This window comes from Paracoccidioides lutzii, assembly GCF_000150705.2.
Source record: "Paracoccidioides lutzii Pb01 unplaced genomic scaffold supercont2.22, whole genome shotgun sequence".
In the NCBI taxonomy this organism is placed as follows: domain Eukaryota; kingdom Fungi; phylum Ascomycota; class Eurotiomycetes; order Onygenales; family Ajellomycetaceae; genus Paracoccidioides; species Paracoccidioides lutzii.
In genome coordinates, this window is record NW_015440968.1 from 457,582 (window position 1) to 482,117 (window position 24,536).

A 24,536-nucleotide genomic window follows, 5' to 3' on the forward strand; every position below is an offset into this window, starting at 1 on the left:
TGGTGCCCGTTTTTTTTTCTCCCCCTTCAAAACCTCTACATTCCTATATCTTTAACTAATTTCGCCTCCGGCCCCCAAAACTTGAGCTGCCCTGGTTTGGGGGGGGAAATTTTATTTTTTTTGCGGACTGCATTGGTCGGGGCCAGATCATTCCATGGATCACGTGATGAAGCTAGGCCGGATCTGGCAGGAGGGGTCTTCCACAGCCACCCCCCCCCCCCCCCCAAATAGCTGTCAAGGAGATGGACAGATCTATCCCCCTCGTCCGTAGGTTTGGCCAGAATTAATGCCCGTTCAATGAACGTGTAATACCAACAAGAATTAGAATTGACCAATGGATTCCTCTTCTATTATTTAACATGATAAATCTATTGACTTGCATCTTTTTTGAATCTTAACTTAATTAGATAGAAATTGAATTATAACATAATTCACTTTGAAATCAACCACATCAAGTTGAAATTATTCAACTACTTCTTAAGTTATAATCTGAAATATCTACACTTGATTACAAATTAAATTCGATTAATATCACTGTAATCAAAATATTCATGTGCTAAAGTTTAGTATATTGCAATTTGCATATTTATTCTGCTCATGATGTAAAAAGAAGCTGATTTTTTCAAGTCTTATAATATTGTATAAATGGTAAAATAAAGACTATAGAAAATACAAGTGAACTGAAACATATGCTATATTGATACAATATAAAAGCAATTAAAACTTTCTTTTAATCTGCATTAGATACATATTAGATTGTAAAATTATACTCTCTCTTATTCAATTTTTATATCATTTACATAGTTATTTCATCTTTTAGAGTTTTGCTCTTTATAATATGATATGTGAAATCTATTTTAAATTTTTAAAATTTTTATTTATTAACTCACTTTAACATATTTAATATGAATATAAAAAGAAACTTATCAAAACTATAAGTATAATATATATAATTATATGATAAAATAATAATACAATAATAGTTAATTATTAATTATATTTTTATCTAAATAAATATTTCAAATTTCTTATTAAATACTTGGAAACTTATAATTTATACTTTAGCAAAATTATTTAAATTTTTAAAAGCTTCTAACTCTAAACTTCTTATAAAAATTGAGAATATAAAGAGAATATTAAAATAATTTTTACTTAATAATAATATAACAATAGATATATTAATTGATTTTTTTATAAAATTTATATATTTTATTTATATCATTGTAAGAAGTGATTTTATTATAAAATTGTCAAAAATGCTATTTAAAAAGTGATTAAAATAAAAATATATTAATTATAATTAATTATTAAATAATAACTATAAAATTTTATTTAATGATCAAAATACTATTAAGTCTTCTATAAATATTCAGAATAAGATATGTAACTTTATATTAAAATATTAAATATTTTTTCTTTTATTACAACTTTAATATATATTAAATAAATATCAATACTATATTTACTTTTATCAAAAATTTTTTATCAACTAAAATGATAAAATCTAATAATATTAAAAGATTTTAAATTATTTATTATTAATTTAAAAGTTATTTATATATATTGATAATTATAATTTATATTATTATATTTTTATTAAAAATATAAGTATTTTTATCATTTTATTTTTAATAAAAAATTTTTTACTATTGTAAACTTTATTTATATCTAATTGTAAATATCTATGCTTAAATATTTAATTTGTTATTTAATTAAATATAGTAAAAAAAATTAAAATATTAATTTATAACATTCTAAATTATCTTGAAATATTTATATTTTATATTATTTAATTTTTTCTCTTATAAATGTTAGGCTCAGCGTCCGACCGAGCCCGACCGAAGGCCGGTGCCCGGTTAGACTCGACGTCGGATTAAGCTCGGCGCCCGATTAGGCCTAATCCATATCACGTGACCACACGACCATGCAGGTGGTTATAATCCACGCAGGCCCCCAGCACCCCCTTTCATCCCATCAAGCTTAGTATTTCGTTATATAGCAGTTAGCAACGCAGAGAGTCTTTCTTCTTATGCAGCTCGCATTCGCTCCCTAACACAATACTAAGCTTTCCTTCTACCTTCTCACTCAGGTTTCAGCAGAAAACTTGAGTGCCTCAGTTGAATTAGAACCTGCTAGTTCAGAGCCTGACAACGCGTCAGATCAACTGCTAAGACAACAGCACTGTTGAAGACAACGGCTCAATCCAACATCAGATGGCCACCACAGGCTCCCAACCCCCTGGAAGGGGCCGAAAGGACTGGCGATACCTCCTAACAAGACCAACTGACCAACCACGCGTCTCAATTGAGGAATTCAGAGAGGCAATCCACTCGGACAGCGACCGTGTTTATAATGAGTTGGCGGCGATCTTCGATGGCATCTTTGACGATGAAAAAACACTAAGGGATACAATCACACGTCTGAGGATGGAACGGAACAACGCCACTGACCAGGCCGCTGTCAAGCAAAGCCAGATTGATGAGCTAATTGCTGAACGCGATGAACTTAGCCACACCCTGGTCCGCATGACAGTCAGCAACCAAGCAGCAAGTCGAGGTGTCACCCCCTCTGAGACTACCCGGAGGTCTGTCAAGATTGATGACCCAAAACACCTCACTGACGGCAAGGAGCCAAAATTTGAACACTGGCTCTCCCGGATGAAGAACAAGCTCCGGGAGAACGCTGACCACTACCCTACTGAACGCATGAGGATTGCATACATCGAAAACCGGACTGATGGGGACGCGGCACGTCACATTGCGCCCTGTATGGAAGAGGACCACCCCGAGCGATATCAGACTGCAGAAGAGATATTTGAGCACCTCAAGTCAATATATGAGGATGCTAACAAGCTGCAAAATGCCAAGAGTGATTATCGCAAGCTGATTATGCGCAATGGGGACAATTATCATGAATTTGTCACAAAATTCTTACACCTGGCAGGTGAGGCCAAGATTGCCAGGGGGGACTACAAGACAGACTTCAATGACAAGCTGTCCTTTGACCTCCAGAAGATGGTAGCAGTAGCCAATGCGACCACTGATACATATGCTGAGTTTCAGAAAATCTGTGCGCAGGCAGCTCACACCCTCCAGACAATCAATGCCACCCAGAAATCAAAGAGCTCGCGGGGAAATGGGCCTAATACCTTCAAGCAGAACACCCTGCGGACCGCCAACAGTCAAACACCCCCCAGCATCTCTACAACAAAATCCCCTACTGTGAAGGAGGCCTTGAGCTCTCGTCCGGATATTCAGTGCTACTACTGTAAGGAAAAAGGCCACATTGCCAGGAACTGCCCTGCAAAGCAGAAGTCCCAGCAGGTGATTGCTGAGCTCACAGGGAATGATGCCCCTGAGCCTTCAGCAGATTCGGGAAAAGAGTGAGCCTGAGAGAAGACTCCACCTCAGGTAGTTCAATAGTCTGTGAGAGGTTTGAGATGAAGGACTTGATTGGGGGGAAAAGCTTTAATGTGCCAATCAAATTAGCCTACAATGGAATTGCTACTTCTACAAATTCTCTTGCTGATACTGGAGCAAATGGAGCGAATTTTATTGATACCCGATATGCCATAGAATTGGCAAGATTCTTTGATAGGAAGTTTCAAGAACTCCCATTCAAATGCCGCATGAAGGGATACAATGGCGCCCCCGGCGGGGTGATAGACCGCACATTGACCCTAAACCTCTGGGTGGATGGCCGGAGATTTCAGAATGTCCCTCTGCTGGTAACAGACCTAGGCCAGCACCCTGTCATCCTGGGACGGAAGTGGTTGGCAGCACAGGATATATGGCTTGATGTTAAAAACCAACGCCTGGTTTGGCCGAGTGAACGGTCTATCCCTGAACAGGTGGCGGAGCCGATGTTGAAGATAGTACCCTGGTCAGTACTGAAGCGCCCAGACCCCAAGCCTGAGCATCAGGCGGATGTGGAACGAAGAGAGATCAAGCTGGATGAGGAGATCAGACAGGAGCATCAGGCTCAGCTCCGCAGATTGAAAGGGACCAGCTCAGTCGTGATGCCTGAGACGAGGCAGGGGCTGACCTGGGAGGAGACAGCACCACAGATGATGGATATGAACTTCATTGGGGCTGCTTCCTTCCATGGTTATATGAAGAACAAGAAGTCAACAGTCTTCATAACCAGTCTGTATGAAATTGATAAACAGCTTGAGGAGAAGCGGGGTTTAGTGGGAGCTGAGGATGAGTCTGATGAGGAGCTGATCAGCAACTTACCAGAATGGTTGAAAGGCCGGGAGGACTGCTTCTCAAAGAAAGCATCAGATGAACCGCCCCCCCTACGGAAGAATGTTGATTTTAAAATAGAGCTCCAGCCTGATGTTGACCTCACCCAGGGCATTGGACATGCGCCTCTATATAAGATGAATCTAGAGGAACTAGAGGCAGTGAAGACCTACCTTGAAGCCAACCTAGCAAAGGGTTTCATCACCCCAAGTTCAGCCCCCTACGCCTCCCCAATCCTGATTGCCCGTAGTGGGAAGAAGCTACGATTCTGTGTTGACTTTCGCAAGCTGAATGCTATAACCAAACGAGATCAGTATCCCTTGCCCCTGATAGATGAGCTGATGGACCGACTCAATGGGGCGAAATACTTTACAAAGTTGGACATTCGGCAGGGGTTCCATCGCATCCGAATGGACCCTGAGTCTGAGGACCTGACCACCTTTAGAACCCGCTACGGGACCTATAAATATCGGGTGGTCCCCTTTGGCCTTACAAACGCCCCTGCCTGCTTTCAACGGTTTGTTAACAGTATCTTCTTTGACTACCTGGACAAGTTTATGACAGCATTCATGGATGATCTTCTAATCTATAGCAAGAATCTGGAGGAGCACAAGCAGCAGGTAAACTCAGTGCTAGACCGACTAAAGACAGCGGGTTTGCAAGCCAGCATCCAGAAATGTGAGTTTGCAGTCCAGAGGACAAAATACCTAGGGTTCATCATCAGTACAGAAGGGATTGAGGCAGACCCAGAGAAGACAGCTGCCATTGTGAGATGGCAGGCCCCCACCACAGTCAAAGGAGTCCAGTCATTCCTAGGATTTGGCAATTTCTACCGACGATTCATAAGGAACTACAGCCGAATCGCAAAGCCACTGTACCAATTGACAAAGAAGACTACCCCATTTGTGTGGACATCAGAATGCAAATCAGCCTTTGAAAAACTGAAGAGGCAGCTGGTGGAGGCTCCAACACTGCGTTACTATGACCCTGAGCGGGAGACTCGTATTGAGACTGACGCCTCTGACGGAGTAGTGGCTGGGGTACTAAGTCAAAGATTTGAAAATGACCTTTGGCACCCAGTAGCCTTCTATTCAAAGACAATGAATGGTGCAGAGCTTAATTATGAAGTTCATGATAAGGAAATGCTGGCAGTAGTCCGGGCCTTACAAGAATGGCGGGCAGAGCTTGAGGGACTACAACGGGAGGAACGATTCAAGATCCTCACTGATCATCGTGCACTGGAATACTTCATGACTACCAAGAAGCTGAATGCACGTCAAGCCCGCTGGGCAGAGTTCCTCTCCCGTTTCTACTTTGAGATCAAGTATCGACCAGGCAAGGCCAACCTGCTAGCAGACGCACTGAGCAGGCCTGAGCAGATTAGAAGGCAACAGGACGGCCGTATGCAGATCCTCCTAGGACCAGAGACCCTCGACCCCCAGATCACTCCCTCTACAGACATTGCTAGCATCAACTCCTCAGAGAAAGAGAGCATTGCTGAATGCATAGTGTCTCTAAACAAGACAGCCACCTCAATTGAGCCCCTGCGGCAGCAGGCAGATGATGAGAATAGTCCCTATACAATGGAGGACAATGTGCTACGGTACAATGGAAGACTAGTGGTGCCTGTTCAGGAAAAGGAAACCCTGATAGCCAAGCTACTGCAGGAAATTCATGATCAAGCTTCAACAGCACACCCTGGAGGACGAAAGACCCTGGCCCTGGTGCAATCACGCTATTGGTGGGCCACCTGGCGGACAGACGTCCTACGCTATATTCGGAACTGCCATGTGTGCCGGATCAGTAAAATTCCAAGAGATAAGACTCCTGGTTTGCTAAAGCCATTACCAATACCAGAACGGGCATGGCAGCATATTGCAATGGACTTCATGGACGTGCCGAAAAGCAAAACAGGTTATGATGCCATTTTGGTCATAGTATGCCGGCTAAGCAAGAAGACAATCTCCATTCCAACCACCCGGGGAGTTACAGCCCAGGAGCTGGCCCGACTATTCATTCGATTCTACTATTCATACAATGGGGCGCCTGACTCAATTGTCTCTGACCGAGGCCCCCAGTTCATATCAAGCTTTTGGGATGAGTTTACACAGATCCTGGGCATAAAACTGAAACTCTCAACGGCGCATCATGCACAAACTGATGGACAGACAGAAGTGGTGAATCAATACATTGCCACCCGTCTTCGCCCCTATGTCAGTTACTACCAAGACGACTGGGATGAGTGGCTGCCCATTATAGACCATGCCTCCGCAGCTACCCCAAACGCTTCCACAGGGATCTCCCCCTTCCTCGCAGCAAATGGATATGAACCCCGAATGTCATTTGACTGGCAACCACTGGCGGAGAAATTGGACATGAATGAGAAAAGAAATCGAGAAGCAGCAAGGAGCTTCATTCACCGAATGAGAGAGATCTGGAACCAGGCGAGTAAAGGCATAAAGACAGCACAGGAACAGATGAAGAGGCAGACTGACAAGCACCATCGAGAGCCTGACTTTGCAGTAGGAGATTTTGTTTATCTAACATTGAAATCATACAAGATGGATCGACCAAGCCGTAAACTGGCGGAGCAGAATGCCGGCCCCTTCAGAATCCTGGAAAAGGTGGGCAATGCCTACAAACTGGACCTCCCCATAACAATGAAAATTCATTCAATCTTCTCCCCAGACAAGCTACGCAAGGACTCCAGAGACCCTCTACCTGGCCAGACTATCAGACCACCAGACCCAATTGAAATAGATGGTGAGAATGAATGGGAAATAGATCGTATACTGGCCAGTAGAATAAGCCGGAGCAAGCTGCAGTATCGGGTGCGCTGGAAGGGGTTTGATGAGGATTCTTCATGGTACCCCGCTCGCGACTTCAAAGGATCACCACACGCCATACGCGACTTCCATGAGGCTAACCCTACAAAAGCTGGACCCCCAAGGCGACTAGATGAGTGGCTGAAGGCATGGGAGACAGACAGCTACCTGAAGGACGAGGTTGATGACGACCTACCGGCATGAGGACATGCCTGCCCCTAGACCGGGGGGTGATGTTAGGCTCAGCGTCCGACCGAGCCCGACCGAAGGCCGGTGCCCGGTTAGACTCGACGTCGGATTAAGCTCGGCGCCCGATTAGGCCTAATCCATATCACGTGACCACACGACCATGCAGGTGGTTATAATCCACGCAGGCCCCCAGCACCCCCTTTCATCCCATCAAGCTTAGTATTTCGTTATATAGCAGTTAGCAACGCAGAGAGTCTTTCTTCTTATGCAGCTCGCATTCGCTCCCTAACAATAAAGTTTTTAAGAAAAATTTAATTATATTTAAATAATATTATAAATAGTTGTTTTATTTGATTAATTCTCTTTTTTAAATTTTCATGATTGTTATATTTAATTTATTTTTATTTTTCATATATTTTATATTAAGTTGATCTAATCATTTACTTTATATTCATTAATGAATATTTTTGATACTGTCTTTAAAATAAATCTACTATTAATTAACAATTTTAATAGTTTCTACACATAATTGAATTCATGAGAAGATAAATAAAAATAAAAAACTCATAAAAAAATAAAGTTTTATATAAAGTTAATATGAAAAAATCTGAAGCTAAATGAGACTGATATAGAAGCAATTCTATAACACTTTGAGTCATTAAATCAAAGCGCATATATGAGACAAGATAGCTAAGCTTTAAAATAATAGAGATTAAAGTATAGATCTTAGAGTTATAAATATATATAAAATTAAAATAATTAAAAATTATTAAATTAACTAGTAAAGAGAAAGAAGTTTAAAGTTAAATATTTAGCTGTTAAATAATTTGATTTAATTTAAAATTATATTACTAGTTATTAAATTTGATTAAATATCATGAGTTTTAAAGAACTCTGTTTATAGAGTAAGGAGATATCTAAAAACTCAAACTTATTAATGATATTGAATTCAAGTTATATTTACTGTTTAATTAGACTCTCATACATTTGTTTACTGTAGAACTGTGAAAGTATATCATGTTGAAATCTGTATATTTAATTTTCATATACTCATGATTCTGATTCTGATTATTATTATTATTTATTTGAGATATGTACAGACAGTCAATGACTATTTTTTATTTAGTTATACTAGAATTTGACTATCTTGTACATCTGATTTATATACATAATTTAGAACATGCAATTATGTAGTTTCAATTCAGAATAATATAGTAATTCATGAGACATATTATCATGATCACGAGACCTAGTCAAAGACATCTCCTTGGCATCAATATCTCCTAACGTCTTAGAAACTACCTCTCTACGGCGCCGCCCGCTACTGATATTCATATTACCCTGATGACAAGGTGACGGTCTCACCTTTGTACGAGATGACGAGGTGACCATCCTTCCTTTGTATGAGATGATTACCTTGCCTTGTATGAAATGATGAGGTGACTATCAATGACGGGATGATCATCTCTATGATCATCTCTATGAAAGGCATCGCCACTTCCTTGACCAGATAGAGTGGTATCTGAGCGTATTCATAAAGGAGGGAAGGCTGATGAAAACTCTATAAAACTAGTTATCTGACCCACTGTTTAGAGGTTCAGCAATTCGTTAATAATATATGAGATTAATTTAAGGCGCATACAATCCTTTATCTATTTATCAGAATCCTTGATCGTTTAGATTCCCCTTCAGTTCTAAGACATAAGCTCGTCTGCTCTCTTAGCTAGTCAAGTCTATCCATTCAGCTTCCCATCAAACAACCCACGCGACAGCACTATTGACTCTTCGTCTCGGCGTCGTCCCCTTATACGTATCATAGAAAATATAGTTACATATACTTAGTTCAGCAAAAAAAAAAAAAAAAAAAAAGCAAATAAAATTAAAATCAATTAATAAAAGAGAACAGCATGATAGAAGAAATAATTATATTATATTTTTTTTAAAAAAAATTTATTAATGAAACAAAAACATTTATAAAAATATATTGATAATAATAAGAGTATTATTAATAAAAAACATATAAAATAAGATGATCTAAGTTTTGATATTTCTTAATAAAATAGATTAAATAAAAATTTCACTTAACTTTAAATTTCATTTTTTAGAACTAGTTATTTCCCTCTATATGATCAATCAAAGCATTATTCTCAGTTCAGTCTTAAAGAGAAAGAGCATATTTAATTAACTGATAGAGTATTTTTTCTTTAGTTTCTTTCTACCATAATTATTTAATGAATAATTTATTAAATTATGATTTGAATTTCCATTAAATCACAGAAATTATATTTGTTTGAGCTTGTGAAATCTTTAATTTTTTTAAATAAAATTTAAAGTGATCATGTTCAAGTTACACATATGACTATATGATCTGAATTTATTTATTTTTAAAAACAAAATCAATAACTTTTTCATCTATAGAATTTGTGATAATAGATTGATTGAACTAGCTGAAAAATTTTATATCATACAAAGCTTACAAAACATTCACATTTAAAGACTAAAAGATGAAATAAATATTTAAGTATACAGAGAGAAATAATCTTGATCTTCTTGAAGATTTAATCAAAATTAAATAGTAAATAACTCTTATAATTATTTACTTATTTGTAGTTCACCTGTTAGTATTATTATCTATTGTTAATCATCTGAAAGTCTGTGAGAGATTTTTTTTTTTTTTGAATATTTTAACTTTTAAGAATAATATATAGAGATAGAGCTTAATCAAATATAATCATTTACTTTATCACAGTAATTTATTCATAATTCTCAGACTGTAAAAGCTTTGTTCAGTTATAGTACTTAGCATTAGCAATGATTTTAATAGCTGTACAGAGTCTCATTGTAAATTCAGTTTTATCAAAATAATAAATGTTTTCAAGTATGATTTTATATTCAGTAAGAGTATTCTCTCATATTTTAAATCACTTTACAATGATCTTTCTAGACTTGTATTTAGTCTGATCAGAATGGTAGTGTCTGAAATAACAGCATTGAAGCTTCATACAATGTTTAATTAGATTTAACACTCAGTTCTTGCTGACATGACAGCAGTGAGAATTAAATGTCATGCAGTAAGACAATTGATCACATTCTCAATAACAGCTGGTCAGAAAGGTAACCCTCATTTAACCAGGTCTGAAATTTCATTAAACCAGTAAATTCTCTTCAGCTCCTGTTAATTTGAGTGACTTGTGCAAGTAGGCTGGTTCCTGTAGACCATCCATTTAAGCTCAAATACAGGAGGAGTAAGTGGGTCATTTGCATAGGTGTTGAAGCTTCACAAATTGAGAAACATTTCTTTCTTTTGAATGGCAGTAATCGCCGAATTCGTCCCTCTCTCTATAGAGTTTCTTGCATTTTCGCATTCTGAAAGCGTTGAAGTGGATTGGATTGGGAAATTAAAGATTACTATTCCGAATTTGGTGTTCGGCTCGCCTGTTTGGATAAGTTAGTTACTTTATCTTAGTTTCCGAGATTAACTAACTAGTTAGTTGGTTAACTAGGTTTGATACGCGCATCAGAATATTCTGGAACGACAGTGTATGCATTAGGGGGGTTTTGGGTTGATTTGATTGCGGTTCGACTGGTCCGTGTGGTTTGGGTGGATGGGCCAATTACAATCTACCAACCTGAGTAATTTGTGCGTTGGAACTGGCACAAAGCAAGGAGACTTGACTTTGTTCATAGCGGACGGATCGTTGCAACCGTAAGCCGTGGCCAAAACTTGCCTCCTGCCGAACGATACCCACCAGCCCCACGTTCCCCTTCCAACGGCCCAAGGAGCCAACAGTGCACGACATAATCTACGTCAATATAATAATAATAAAACTAGACGTTGGTTACCTTTGATCAAACCCAGCCTATGTTAAGTTACAGATCCTTACGATCCTATTCAGTAGCTACACATATGCACATGAAGAGCGGGGCAAGTAACAGTGGCAATTTATTATACAACTGGAACTTCATTCCAGTACCCAAGTACCCGTAGACACATATGAACTTTGTACGTCCAACGACCCAGATAACCCTTACACCAGCGTCGAACATCGAACACACACGTAGTCGCCATTTTCAGCTTCCCCATCAACAAACAATCACAAAAAACACATCCTGTGGCGAAAGAACAGCATCGGAGCGATCGTGGTTGTGAGTGAACGTGGTGGTTCAAAGCATGACGAATTTCTCGAATTTATTTCTACAATAAGGAGCCGCCGCCGGGGGGGGGGCAAATATTAACGACAAGAAATTTTCTCGCACCAAGCTTGCAGATTCGATGAGAACAAGAGAGTTGTTGTCAGCTTACAGTGCAGGAAGTGCAGTGACAAGTGCTTCCGCCGCCAGAAGTCCCGCAGACGCAATTCTGGGGTCCGCTGCAGGAACACTCTGATCCGCATCCACAGCCCATTTTGGATATTAGCTGGGGGGGTATTTGGATATATGTGAAGGTTTAGAAACCGTTTTGGGGTCTGATTTCTTGTGGGAAAATTAGCATTGTGCGTACATGTAGCACATGCAGGACATGAAACATGTGTTTAGAAGAAAATAATACCTCTTGAAATGTAGTTGAAAGATTTTCGTTGATAATCGTCGGCCTGATCAGCTAGATATGAGACAACAGAGTGAGAGGAGACCGGGGCGGGGGGGCGGCTATATATAAGGGGCCAGATGAATACAGTTTGGGATGAAGTCATAGGTGCGGCATGTGGCGGAGGAAACATTGGAGGGCGCCCGCAGCTAAAGCGTGTAATTGGTTCGTTGACGAAGCCGAAAATAACCTTAAAATTGGTTCAACACACAGATTAACCGAGCTACTTGACATGGTCATTATGATGTTATATATGTTGAGTATAGTTCGAAGGTTGTTTTGAGTGTTAGCGCTAGGCTGCAGCTGGGAGAACCTATCATCATCACTCAAGACTATAAAAGTGAGGATGAAATCATTGTGAAGATGTCCTAGATTCCAAAGCATGGGTTTCAAGTAACTTCATGACACCGAATATCCGCGTGCGTATCCTCCTCTGTTCTGCGATCCCGTCCGGGAGTCGCAGGCCGCTACAACCTTAGGTTAGGGTATTGTTGGAGCCTAGGCTTCCTAGCGCACCGCGCAACAGTAGTATATAGCATCCCCGAGACAGCTACCAAATACTACCACCAGGTATATGTGGGGCCACCTAAATCACGTGCACCAGGCAGTAGCAGCTGGTTGAAGATTTTATTTGCCAATCTTAAACTGGTTAGCAGGTTTAACTGATGAGCAACAACACACCTCCTCCCGGGATCCAGGCGGATCGCAGAACCTCGGCCTAACCAAGGCGTAGTAGCGCTATGAAAAAGCACGGACCCTAACAAGAACAACGCCGCGCGCTGGAACGGGTTAACTGATCAAAATATTGAGGGGTTCGCATTTATTATATATTCAGGGGCGAGAGAGGTAGGTATACTGATATGTAAATTTATACAAATCACATCACAGATAATATCATGAAAAAGGTATTTTTTTTTTTGGATTTATCTTTTATAGGATTTTATATACAGTTTGTATTCAGTTTAAATTTGAAGAGATATGCAAGTCATTATTATATAGAAGTGAGTTTCAATATTTTTAAAAAGTCTTTTCAGAGTTGCGTTGACTGCGTAACCGAGAGCTTCATCTCAGAGATCGGAGTTTATTTACATTAAAAGATCTATTAAAAACAGAATTTAGCAGCAGGAGTTTAGATGTAATATGCGCTGTTTTTGGAGTAGAATGTTCAAGAATAATCAATCTCATCGTCAATCACCGATTCTTTTCTCAGAACAGACATGAACCCTTATCGATTTATTTGAAGGATTCTCAATCTGAATATCTCAATGTTGATCTCTAATCAACCACTTAGACGAAATGATGCAGCTGAACACAAAGATCTTTTGAGAAAGTGCTAAATTCATCTTGATTGAGATGTAATTCAGGGTAAAGGATGATAAAAGAGTAGAGAGATAATTGAACGATGAGGGCTGAGAGGGAGATCACCCACAGACTGTGCACGACGCGTATGCAACGCTTCAAACACGAGATTGTCACTCACAAATATATTCGTTTAACAGGCCGAAAAGTATCTTGGGCATCCCTGTGTAAGCTTGTGTCATAGCCGCTGAAAACTATATTAATAACAAAGTATCATACAACCCCTCCGGGGCCTAAGGCAGAATTATGGTAGCAAAATGGGGAAACCATTTCTAGCCGTAAGCAGGATGTCAAGAGATACAATATGTTGACGTCGAAGAAAATGGAAATTTGGATCTGCTGTCAGATCAAAACCCTCCAGCACGCACTCCCTATAATTTAGCCTGTAAATGTTAAACCGCAGATTGGTATAATACCTTCACACAAAATTGAAATTCAAAATCCAACCACCTTGCACCTTGTAGCTCCATATTTCCTCCTAGCGTCACTCATTATTAACTACTGTTTGAGTTATTATACATTTAGAGAATCAAGACGGGAATGAAGTGAATCCAGAACTAGCGACGTCCGCCGCCTGTTCGCACGATGCCGTCCGTCGCAGCTTTGCCAAGCTTCTTCCGGCATTCGGGGCAATACCATTTCGCAGTCCGGCTTGGGACTTCCGTAAGACCGACGCAATCGAGATGGAACCATTCCTTGTCACACTGGGTAGCCATAGTAGATTGGGTTAGTTATCACGGTCCAGCAGCGGATTGTAAGTGAAAGGATCGGGTTTGGTAATGGACGGGAGTAAAGACAAGATTAGCGGAACATGGGATTCACGAAAGGGGAAAGAAACACAGAACTAGAAAAGCAAAAACAGTACACTTAAAGCGAACAAAATACACAGCTTCATCGGCCACTCACATCATTATCCTCACAGCAAATCATCGTGCCAAAACTGACGTCTCCGCAGAGACAGTACCTGGGTTCGTTCGGGTCGATCTCCTCGAGAACTCCGTCTTCGTCTATCCGCACATCCTCGGTTCTGGGCGTCTGGGAACTTTCCTTGTAGGCCTGATCCTTCTTTTTCTTCGCTGTGGGCTTGGCTTTGCGACGGCCTACGCTTACGGCAGCGCCGCCATCCTGGCCTGAAGTTACGGGTCCGGGGGCAGGGCGCTTGCTGCGACGGCCAGCAGCAGTTGTAGTGACCTGATCGGCTCCAGAGGCGGCTTTGCTGACTGCGGGAGTGGCACTCTTCCTTGAGGGTCGTTCGCGACCTGTAGATTCTCCAGGGGCTCCGGTGGCGGAACGGGGTCGAGAAGCAGGGCGGGTAACAGGGGGTGTTGGCGTAGGGTGGGCCTTGGATACGGCAGGGCCAGTTGACCGGCGGAACTCAGTAGGAGAAGCGGGGAGGGATGATCTTTTAGAGACTGTAGATGGGCCACCGGTAGCAGCTTGAGGGCCCCTAGTTGCTGAAACTGCACTTTCCATAGAGGCATCATCTGCAGTTGGGTTAACGGTACTTGAAAAAGCAGATTTGCTAAGCTTGCGTTTCTTCGCGGACGGCTTGGCAGTGGTTGAGGAGACAGCAGCTTGGGAGTCCACATCTTGAAACGATTCTGGCGCGGCTGCCTCCTCAAATTTTCTCTTCTTAGCAGGCTGCTTTGGCACCTTTGGCCTATCCTTCACTGCAGGACCGTTAGCTTTGAAAGATTTACCTAAAAGTCCAGATTGAACGCTACTGTAATGACTCTGCTCTGCAGGGGTGGAAAACAAGCTTTTAAAAGTAGACCCGATGTCCCCGAGTCGTTTCGCCGCCATTTCGGCCTCGACCGCAGCTAGAGCCGCCTGTTCTCTCGCAAGGTTTTCTCGTTTCAATTTCTTCGCTTCGTTGAGTTTCATACCTCGATTGCTCAGTTTAGTCTCCTCCACACCCGATATATCCGCGTTTACTTCGCTTTTCCGGACGAGTTTCCCTGAAACATAATTCTTCGTTATGTCGTCGCAGTCTACGAACTCAGCACCTGTTGTTTCGGCGTTTAACTTGGCTGCTCGATATCCTTCCCACCCTCGACCACGAACCGCAAGCTCACGGTGTATCATTATCTCACTGGGCTGCCAGATATTATTCTTCTTCATCTTTTTTCGAAGCTTAGTCATCTCCCATTCAGTCAACCGGAGCCAGGGGAAATGTTCGCTGCCGATTTTTGCATTTTCTGGGGGAGGTTTCAGCATGGCCAAGGCGTTGCTGGTGGAGGTATCGATCTGATTTGCATCCACGTAGTTACCGGAATCAGATGGCTGAGAAATGCGAATTGTGGTACCTCGTTTGTGTTTTTTCGACTTCCCCTTGTCCTTGAATTGGTCTATCAAATGCTCTGCATCAAGAACATGCGATGAATCAGGTTCACCTTCGTCGTCATATTGTTCCATGCTGACTATGGGGGAGTCCGGATTCAACAGGGCAAGGGTGCCGCGGCGCGTTGTTGTCCTGCGAAGGTTTCCCTTCTGTGTGCCTTTCTCTGTGGGTGCTGATTGGCGAGGCCCATCGATGCGCAAAGTTATCCTTGGTGCAGAAGGTGCCTCACCGGATTTGCGTCCACTTCTTTGTCGTTTTGCGTCAGGAGACCGTTCAGCTGGGGGAGGCGTAGAAGTGTCTCGAGAAACTGTAGTGCATGAGCTTGATAGCGCATTCAACTTGGATTTGATGCTCCCGAGGCGGTCAAAGTGGCGATCGACAACATCGTAAATGCGACATGCTTCCGCGTAGGCGGACTCACGGGCATTTATCACGCGCCCCAACTGTTCTGAAATTTGCTTTCGTAGCACAAGAGGGTCGGGTCGCGCTTCTGGTGGCAGGTTGGGAAGTTGTCCGTAGGTCTTTGTAAACTCATGGACAGCTGCAGCCGCATCTAGATATTTTTCGTCCAGGCCACGAATCAAAGTCAGGGAACGAACGAGGTCTGAGGGGAGGTACTCGGTGTAGTCTATGAAATCTGTCACGGTGGCCTGTGCATCTGGATCGGAGGGGCCCTCCATGATGACGCCATTATCATCCGAATTTTCCGACATCATTGAGCCCACGAGACGCTCGAGAGAGAAAGTGAATGGGTTCTGTTCAGTCAAGACTCCGTTGGAGACAATGCCATACGAGAGTAAAGCGTCACCATCTGTGCGACACGGGAGATCATGGAGTCACAGTTGACACATTTGGAGGAGGTTACGGTTCACAATAACTTGCTCGTATGAAGATTATCGCAGCTAGTCAAAGAAAAAAGAGGCCCCTACAGGAGGTATAATCAAGACAACAAGGGCAATGATGGGGTATTGCAGAGGATCGTTGGATTGGAGAGCGAGCTTCTTCGCCCTTTGGTTTCAAGAGTTGCGAAGTTGAAATGACAGTTACTCGATTGGGTTAGCGTGGATCTGTGGAGCGTTTTTCGGATAAACAGGTTCCCCGGACTGCCGATATGCCAGATCATGTGATCTTGGCTATTGAGCATCAACCCAACTCCGTAATTATATTATTATTTGCAATTTCGAACAATGGATATTAAAATTATAAGATCTATAAAGATATTTGGTAACTGCATTTTTTTGGCTCAACTGTTACTGATAATCGCAAATTTACCGGAAATGTCAGCAACAGAGAATCTCCCACCACCCTGGAATGTGTACACTAAAAATCATGACGTTGCGGCTAATCCCAGTCCTTTCTGATGCTAGATCCCCTCCAGGGTTGTGTGTTGTTCATGTTGTTGTCTGTTGATGTTTCAAGTGCTCTTTAATCTGTTGTTCTATTGAGCTCCCACCACACATTTAGCTGAGACTTGCCATGCCATTGTCATAGTGACACAAGAACTCTCATCTACAACATCAACATAGTCCTCTCACTCTGCTTTACACCGACCTCTCTCCCCTTTTAATTCATTTGTCTATCATATTTTCAGATTTTTCTTTTGCGCCAACCACTTCCTTAGACAACTCCCTGAAACGCTAATTTATCCTGCGCCCATGGATAAGATTGAGCGCCTGAAAATGCTCTTTGATGGAGATGAAGAACTTCTTCAGACTGACACAGGACTTCATACTGCACTTGACGCTGTGCTTGAAACATGCCACCTTTCCCAGGAACATCAGAACAATATCAAGCCACCAGAAGTCAGTGCCTTGAATCCAAACAAAGCAGCCGGTCCAGAGACTGGCTTTGATGAATACCAAGCTTCTTTCTCCAGAGCTGAACGGAAAGCCAGAAGGAAAATGCAAAACAACAGTAAGAATACCAATAATTCCTTCGGTGGCACAAATGTAGACTTGTCTGTATTGACGTTCTCCCATCACACCCTCGTAGCGGGCGGTTTCAACAAGCCAACATCGTTCTGCCCAATAACTGCTGTCAGCCGCTTCCCATACGAACATGTCCGCATTGGCGATAGAGATAGAATCGCGAAAAGGTTCTTTGACAAAGGAAAATTCTGGAACAGGTTTTGGGATATGTGCGTTATTCCTTGAAAATTCCCTTTTGGGTTCAAAGTTATACCTGGCGGTGCAGACGTACCTGCATTCATGCTCTATATTCTGAAGCCACAAATGGTTTCCCCAGGAAGAGAATTTGCCCGTCATTACTACAACATTCGATCGCTAATTCCCTCATCTTGTTACGCTTATTCGAATTCACTAATTCACGTATTTAAGTAGATACTATATTCACCCTCCGCTGTTCATATCGATCCAGCCTCTGATTCTGGTTCCAAGCCACCAGGTCCAAGATCTCATCGATGAGATAAACGAAGCGTTCAAGTGTCAGCTTGCCATTCCATCAGACAGGGAACCTGGGTTCCTAATATCCTTTGAAAACGACAGTACCCCACAGCCACAGTACCTTGGAACGTCGAGAAGTCGGGACGAAAAAGCAGAAATGGAGTCGACCATACCGGCGGCACCAACAGGCCATGGTGAGCCGCCTACAGGCTCCTCTGTCGAAATCGATCGCTCATTTGTCGCGTTCAAAACAAAGATGAAAGCTGCTATCGATGCCACCCGGAGAAGAAACAGAGTAGCCAATGAGAAACGACAGGTTGATCGTATGCAGAAACTGCAGGATTGGTGTCGCACTTTAAAGCGGACCCAGTGTTACCTGGGAATACATCCTCAACGTCCCCGTGATCTCCAAGCTCCTGAGACCATTGGTCTCCCTTGGGAAGAGCAGAAGCGGGTTGAACGTGAATATGCATTGGCATGTGGGCTTGTTCTTCTTCCATTCGATGTCAATGAGCCTGCACCGTTTGGTTTTGCGAGTGAGCCAATCTTCTTCTGCGTTGATGTCGAGGCGAATGAGAGAATCCAGCAACAAATCACAGAAATTGGGATATCTACACTTGATACTCTTGACCTCGTCGGGATTCCACCTGGCGAAGGAGGCTGTAACTGGATCGCTAAGATAAACTCTCGCCACTTTCGAATTTCGGAATACTCGCACGTCGTCAATAAGGATTTCATCATTGGGTGTCCGGATTATTTTGAATTCGGAAAAAGTGAATGGATATCAATTTCAACAGCGGCGCAAGTCGTTGATGAGTGCTTCCAACCTCCCTATGCTGCTCACACGCGCCGGTTTCCCCAAAGCTTACCAGGCAGAAAGGGTACCCACGGCAATAACAGCCGATATATCAACTCTCAGAGTACCCCTGAATCACCAGTTTCCCATATTGTACCCAAGGGGGCTGATATTCTAGATCCCATCCCGGAATACAAAGCCCGCGCACGCAACATCATCTTCCTCGGCCATGACACCGAAAGCGACCTCACCTTCCTCCGCAAACTGGGATGCCAAACTTTCACAAAACCCACCACCACAGCCATCACAACCTCCCCCTCATCATTACCACACAACCAAACCCAACAGACCCCAAAGCCCAACTTCCTCGAAACCCTTGATACCTCCGTCCTCTACCGGGCCATGAAGCACGAAACAGAGCCAGCATCCCTAGGTAGAATTCTAGCCGATCTCGGCATTATGGGCTGGAATCTGCACAACGGTGGCAACGACGCGCGATATACCATGGAGGCCATGATTGGCATCACGCTCAAGTCCCGTCTGCTGCTTGATAAACCTATTGACCTGGATGATCAGAGTAAAAATTTCCGCGACGACTGATTGGCCGCTTACTTCTGGTTAAGGACTGGAGCGGCTAGGGGTGCGGACCAGGAAAATGGACTGGGGTTGTTTCTGTGTGATGAAGAGGCAAGGAGGGCGGCAATGTATATGAGGGGAAACGGAAAGAAGAGGTGGAGAGGAGGGTTCGAACTGGTGTGAGGGATTTGGAGGGGAGGATGTGGTATCAGTGCGCAAGTTTGGACCTGGCGCTGGATGCTGAGAGTCTGGAGGTCGATGATGACGGTGGGGACGGTAAGGGGTTGGGTATTTGATGGGAATGAGAGGAGGGATCGTGTAACTGAAGGGTTACTTAGACGCTGGTAGCCTTTGAAGTGTTGCGTTGTCTGTTGAGAATTGTTTCCTGGCAGTAGCAGCCGGTAGCTAGGAAGGTAGGAAGTGTTGTGAACGAACAATACAATGGCATCCTTTGATTGACGTTATTGGCAAAGTAATTAATAGTCGGATGGGCGGATATGTGTTTATGTTTCATTTGATTCTATGTTTGCTCGACACCACCCTGAGGAATTGGGATATCCTTTTCCTGAATGGCTTTTTTCCCCCCTGCTCTTGCATCATTATTGTCCGCTCGACAGAGTTGGTGGGTGATTAATTTGAAGTTAGATAGTTAACCATCAAAGGGAAATCCATTTTATCCCTCCTATATCCGTAGCTTGCGTCAAATCATAGGGTGATTTTGTACATCACTGCAGCCTAAATCCTCAGAGACCCATTCTCGTAATTCTCAGGGAGGGAAATTCCTTAACTCACAGCGTGTCCCCCGTCTGTATTCATTAATTCCTTCATCCCATACACAGCCTCGGGCAGCTCCACACCACGCGGTGCTGTAAGGATCCCAAACTCGAATATTGCATTGAACGAACAACCCCACCAGTTGCTTCCGAAGAAACCAACGATGCGGTGTCCCGGTGGTGGTTCTGTGTCCATTTTGAGAACAAAAGGGTTCACTGTCCGTCAGAAAAAGCGTGCGATAGAGAGTACATATGCACAAGGGAATTTATATGAAAGGAACGGAGAAAGGAAAACTCACCAAGCACACACCTTTCCTCCACATGCCCCTCAAATCCACTTAACCGACCACCCTCCGTCCCATCCTTCAAATGAATTCTCAATCCAGTAAGCACATCGTCGCGCCTCGCCACCTGAATCTTCACAATCTCTCGACTCCCATAATCAACCCGCCCGTCACCCTTCCCACTACTACTAGGAATAATATCAACCACCTCGGCGGCATGCCCGCCAAACAAATGCTCGCCTCCAGAGGGGTTCAGTCGTGGCCCACAGTTTACCCGCTCCCCATCCTCAAAATCAACATACAAGCCATCCAAAAACATCCCCGTTCGGACATCAATGGACTTGACAAGTTTCATGCGGCCGCCGGATGCCTTGGCATCTTTGCCTCTCGGTTTCGTTAATAACGTTGCCCAAGTCCAGACAAGTGTGGGATCCGGATCTCCAACCTCCATATCAGGGCACCGAATAGATTGTTTCGTTAACACAACCTTGGAACCGGGGATTGTGATGACACTCATGGAGTCAAAGAGGCGCCAGACGTCGCGGACCGTGCCAGTTTTGCCATTCATGCCAAGCATAGTTAGTTTCAGGGGTTTGTTGTGGCTATGTTTGCGGGGGAAGCGGGATTGAATCTGTTTCATCGTGAAGATAACTTCCTTGGCTGGAGACGTCACGGTGGGAGAGGGTTCGGGATTCCCATCATCGTTGAATGTTATCTGTGCAATCCCCGCTCGACAGGACAGTTTGATGCATTGTCCGGCGCCGTCATCCGCCTCCTGCCCAGCGGCAGTAGCACGAGGTGTCTCAGTCCGGACATCTGGTTCTAAATATTCGTCGCCCGGAATCCAGAAGTGCGGGAATAGCCTGAATGATAGCGCATCACGAAGATCCCAGCGCGCATTATTCTCCGTCTGCCTATCTATCATGACAACTCCCTCCGTTCTCCGATGTACACAATACGCAGTTTTGGCCAAGAAGTTCCTGGGCCAGTGCTGTGCCATAGCCACGACTCATAATTCCAGTGGTATGCGGTGCGCCAAAGGCATGGCCAACTTCGTGTAAAAAGGCCCCCTGGCCGATCGCGCAGGCCTCCCACATGCTGGCGCATTCACCATTGTCGTTTCCAACGGTAGGTCCTGGACAGCGCGTATCGAGTAAACAGGAGTTAATTTCCTCTATTGAACGTGGCCAGCTGTACGTAAGATGGCTGCCAAACATCCCCAGTGCGATGTTCCAGGGGTTATAGCATCCCAACGCGGCATGGCCTAGGATGAGATTCTTGTCAGCCGAGTAATGAGAGTCGAGGATTAGACCCGCAACAACGGGCCGACTGGACGGTTCGAATGGTGCGCCGTACTGCTTGAGCGCATCAAGGAAGTACTCGAATAACTTATTCTTCTCAGTCGCATGAGGATTCTGCTGAGCAATGTTAGGGTCGCTTAGTTCCGCAATCGTCTTATCTGACCAGACTAGATGGACCTTTGCCATCGAACGCGTGGAGCCATTAGCATGCAGCAAATTCTGGCCCTGCCTATTCTTGAACTGTTGGCTAATGGAATCAGTTCCACCCTCCTCTAGGCGAAAGGAACGGCGGCCAAGCCCTTTCATTCGCATATCTTCTGCTGTGAGGGCCTGCCACATGTACGCAGTGGTGCAGAACTTGGCAATCACAGCATCCAGTGATGAATGATCTCCCGAGAGATTTGGAGGGCAGTCAATGAGCAGAGGAGAGTCCTTGGCGATCATGATGGCAAGATGGAGGGGCGGGCACTGCAGCAATGGGACGTAGTTGATACAGACAACCAGCTGCTCGGTAGAAGGAACGGGCGCCATGTTACCGTAATGGCTACCCCGACAGATGAAGAGCTGATTGATTCCAGGGGTGAGCATGGTAATGAAGGTGAAGCGACCTTCGATGATCGGGTGGCTCAGCTGTGAGAAGTTCTGGAAACCATCTGCATCCAGATTCTGAACAGTGAGGAAACCGGCTTCTCCGGCTGATTTGCACCAGCCTTTAATAATCAGACATCGCTAGATGACCAATTGGTAGTGTTAGCAGTGTCTTTTTTTCAAAATGATATTTCTCTGTGAATGAGAGAGGAGGGGGCATAGCCCACCTGGTACACAGTTTCGTCCTGAGAGATATTATCGATGCGAAAATCATCACTAATGATAGGCATATTGAGCGTTTAGGAGAGGTTTTGATTGGAACAAGGTATTCGTAGCTGCAATGATTAGAGTATATATAGATGTTTACAGAGAAAGGGTCTAATAAGATGATGTTATATCGAAACGGTTTGAACAGCTGCCAATGACATAAGTTTGGTTTGAATGGTTATAACCATGCACGGATTGTCATGTCATGATCCTATGAAGCTGTGCGCTGTATCTGGCTTGAGTCCCTCTTCTTGCTAAAGGGCGAAGAAAGAAGGATCTTTTCTTTAGAAACTGTCGAAAGTGGTTGTAAATCTTGGCTGGAAAAGCTCATTAGTTAAAACTGCATGCACAAAGTCATATCTCACACATATCTCACACACATCTTGAAATGCTCTCGATGGTAGTGATTTTATCATATTTCTCAGGCCTTACCCTAACCCTAATCCTAACCCCTAATCTTAATCCTAACCTAATCTACCTCTAACTCTGATGTTGAGGCGTTGGTGAGGTTGGACGGAGATCTGCATTTAGCAATTTGTGTGGTTTAGTTATGTGCAGAGAGTGTGGAGACTTGTGTTTCATTATTTTAGATGAGATGAACAGAGTTGGTAATGATATTAGAAAAGTGGGCCCAACTTTTCTAAACATGTTCAAACTGTTGTCCCCAATAATAACTCGTTCAACCACATCTTGGTGAGGCACAGACCTGATAGTTAACTCATTAAATAGTTGGTTAACTCATTAAACTGGGCAATTAACTAGTTGATGTAATCGAATGCCTCCTTTCAACCGGCGGGAACATCACCGGAAAGCCCCAAGAGTCATTTAACTTAAGCCCGCTATGACGACGAGTTCTATATTTAAAACAAAAAGGAAATTAAAGAGAAATAAAAAATAGCAACATCATTAGTTATAGGATTTGTCGTCAACTAACTGGGGAAGCAAATATTGCAAGTACGGAAATGCAATGCCACTCCTCCGCTAACTCTCAGGGAATTAACTAAACATGATGTGATAAAAGAACGATAGACGCCTCCGAGGCTCATGAACACAAGGAAATCAACAAAGAGTAAGTCTGATGCCCTGGGGAGCATACAAAGCTCAGTAGACGCGTTGCTAGATGATAAAGGGGGAAGATGAGAGACACTGCTTGACGGCCGCGAAGGAAACGTAGCAACACCATTAAAAACAATAAAATGGGATTAAAAAGATTAAATTAACAAATAAAGCATGACCCAATGCTGGGAGAGAAAAAAAAAGAGTAAAAAAGAAAAACCCCATATAGATAATAACATATGGTAGCAAATGGAAGACCATGAAACAAAACCTGAGTAACTCCCCTCCATTCCTTCGAAACACCGTAAAAGACACCCGTTGAAAATAAAGCAACGATGAAAGGGGAAGAAAAAAGCGAAAAGAAGAAAACTCCATATCCCATGCAATTTTCTTCTTCAGTTTGGGAATGATAAAAAATTAAGAGAAAATAAATGCAAATCCGGAGTCAGCTTCCACCAACCCGCCCACCGAAACTCCAAAAGCGACAACAGAGAAAATCCATTAGACAAACCTAGGAAAACATTCAGCATAGTAGAAAGGCGAAAGACGAAAACGATCCACATTATTGTATTAAGTATTCACCATCATCAGAGCTGCGACATTTGATCGCAATCATATCCAGCCAAGTCAACCAGTAAAACAATAATACGTCTTCCTGGCAGCCAAGGGTGTTTGTCAACTGTCGGTTCAATCGCTCTGCCCGTCGAAACACGTCGGTGATGAGTATTTGGGAGGGGAAACGATAGGATCCAACTCAGTCATTCATTGTTGGCAAACACAAAACAACAAAATTCATAAAATCGGAGAGGCGTTATCGATATTAATACAAATGCAGGGTAGAAGCGATGGACAAGGGATTAGAGAAAACGGACGTGGATAGATGATCGTGAGTGTGGGGTATTATATGTCGTGGACTATGATATCGGAGTAACCCTGCGAGTTCCGCTTGC

The 24,536-nt window shown here is 43.2% G+C and overlaps 4 protein-coding genes across 4 annotated transcripts; 2 read left to right on the top strand and 2 right to left on the bottom strand.

Annotated features, from left to right (window-relative positions):
* Positions 1 to 2,213: 2,213 nt before the first annotated feature.
* PAAG_07198 (hypothetical protein) lies at positions 2,214 to 3,386 on the top strand (the record flags this gene model as incomplete). The annotated part of the gene is made up of 1 exon (XM_002790916.1): positions 2,214 to 3,386. The coding sequence occupies one exon, from the start codon at positions 2,214 to 2,216 to the stop codon at positions 3,384 to 3,386; it is 1,173 nt and encodes a 390-aa protein (XP_002790962.1).
* Positions 3,387 to 13,759: 10,373 nt separating this feature from the next.
* On the bottom strand, positions 13,760 to 16,259 carry PAAG_07200 (hypothetical protein; the record flags this gene model as incomplete). The annotated part of the gene is made up of 2 exons (XM_002790918.2): positions 13,760 to 13,906; positions 14,109 to 16,259. The coding sequence occupies 2 exons, from the start codon at positions 16,257 to 16,259 to the stop codon at positions 13,760 to 13,762; spliced, it is 2,298 nt and encodes a 765-aa protein (XP_002790964.2).
* Positions 16,260 to 17,198: 939 nt separating this feature from the next.
* Positions 17,199 to 19,672, top strand: PAAG_07201 (hypothetical protein; the record flags this gene model as incomplete). The annotated part of the gene is made up of 4 exons (XM_015846161.1): positions 17,199 to 17,680; positions 17,883 to 19,318; positions 19,429 to 19,593; positions 19,656 to 19,672. The coding sequence occupies 4 exons, from the start codon at positions 17,199 to 17,201 to the stop codon at positions 19,670 to 19,672; spliced, it is 2,100 nt and encodes a 699-aa protein (XP_015700596.1).
* A 428-nt stretch (positions 19,673 to 20,100) lies between these two features.
* Positions 20,101 to 22,553, bottom strand: PAAG_12358 (hypothetical protein; the record flags this gene model as incomplete). The annotated part of the gene is made up of 4 exons (XM_015847856.1): positions 20,101 to 20,276; positions 20,390 to 21,288; positions 21,329 to 22,404; positions 22,491 to 22,553. The coding sequence occupies 4 exons, from the start codon at positions 22,551 to 22,553 to the stop codon at positions 20,101 to 20,103; spliced, it is 2,214 nt and encodes a 737-aa protein (XP_015702547.1).
* Positions 22,554 to 24,536: the final 1,983 nt, after the last annotated feature.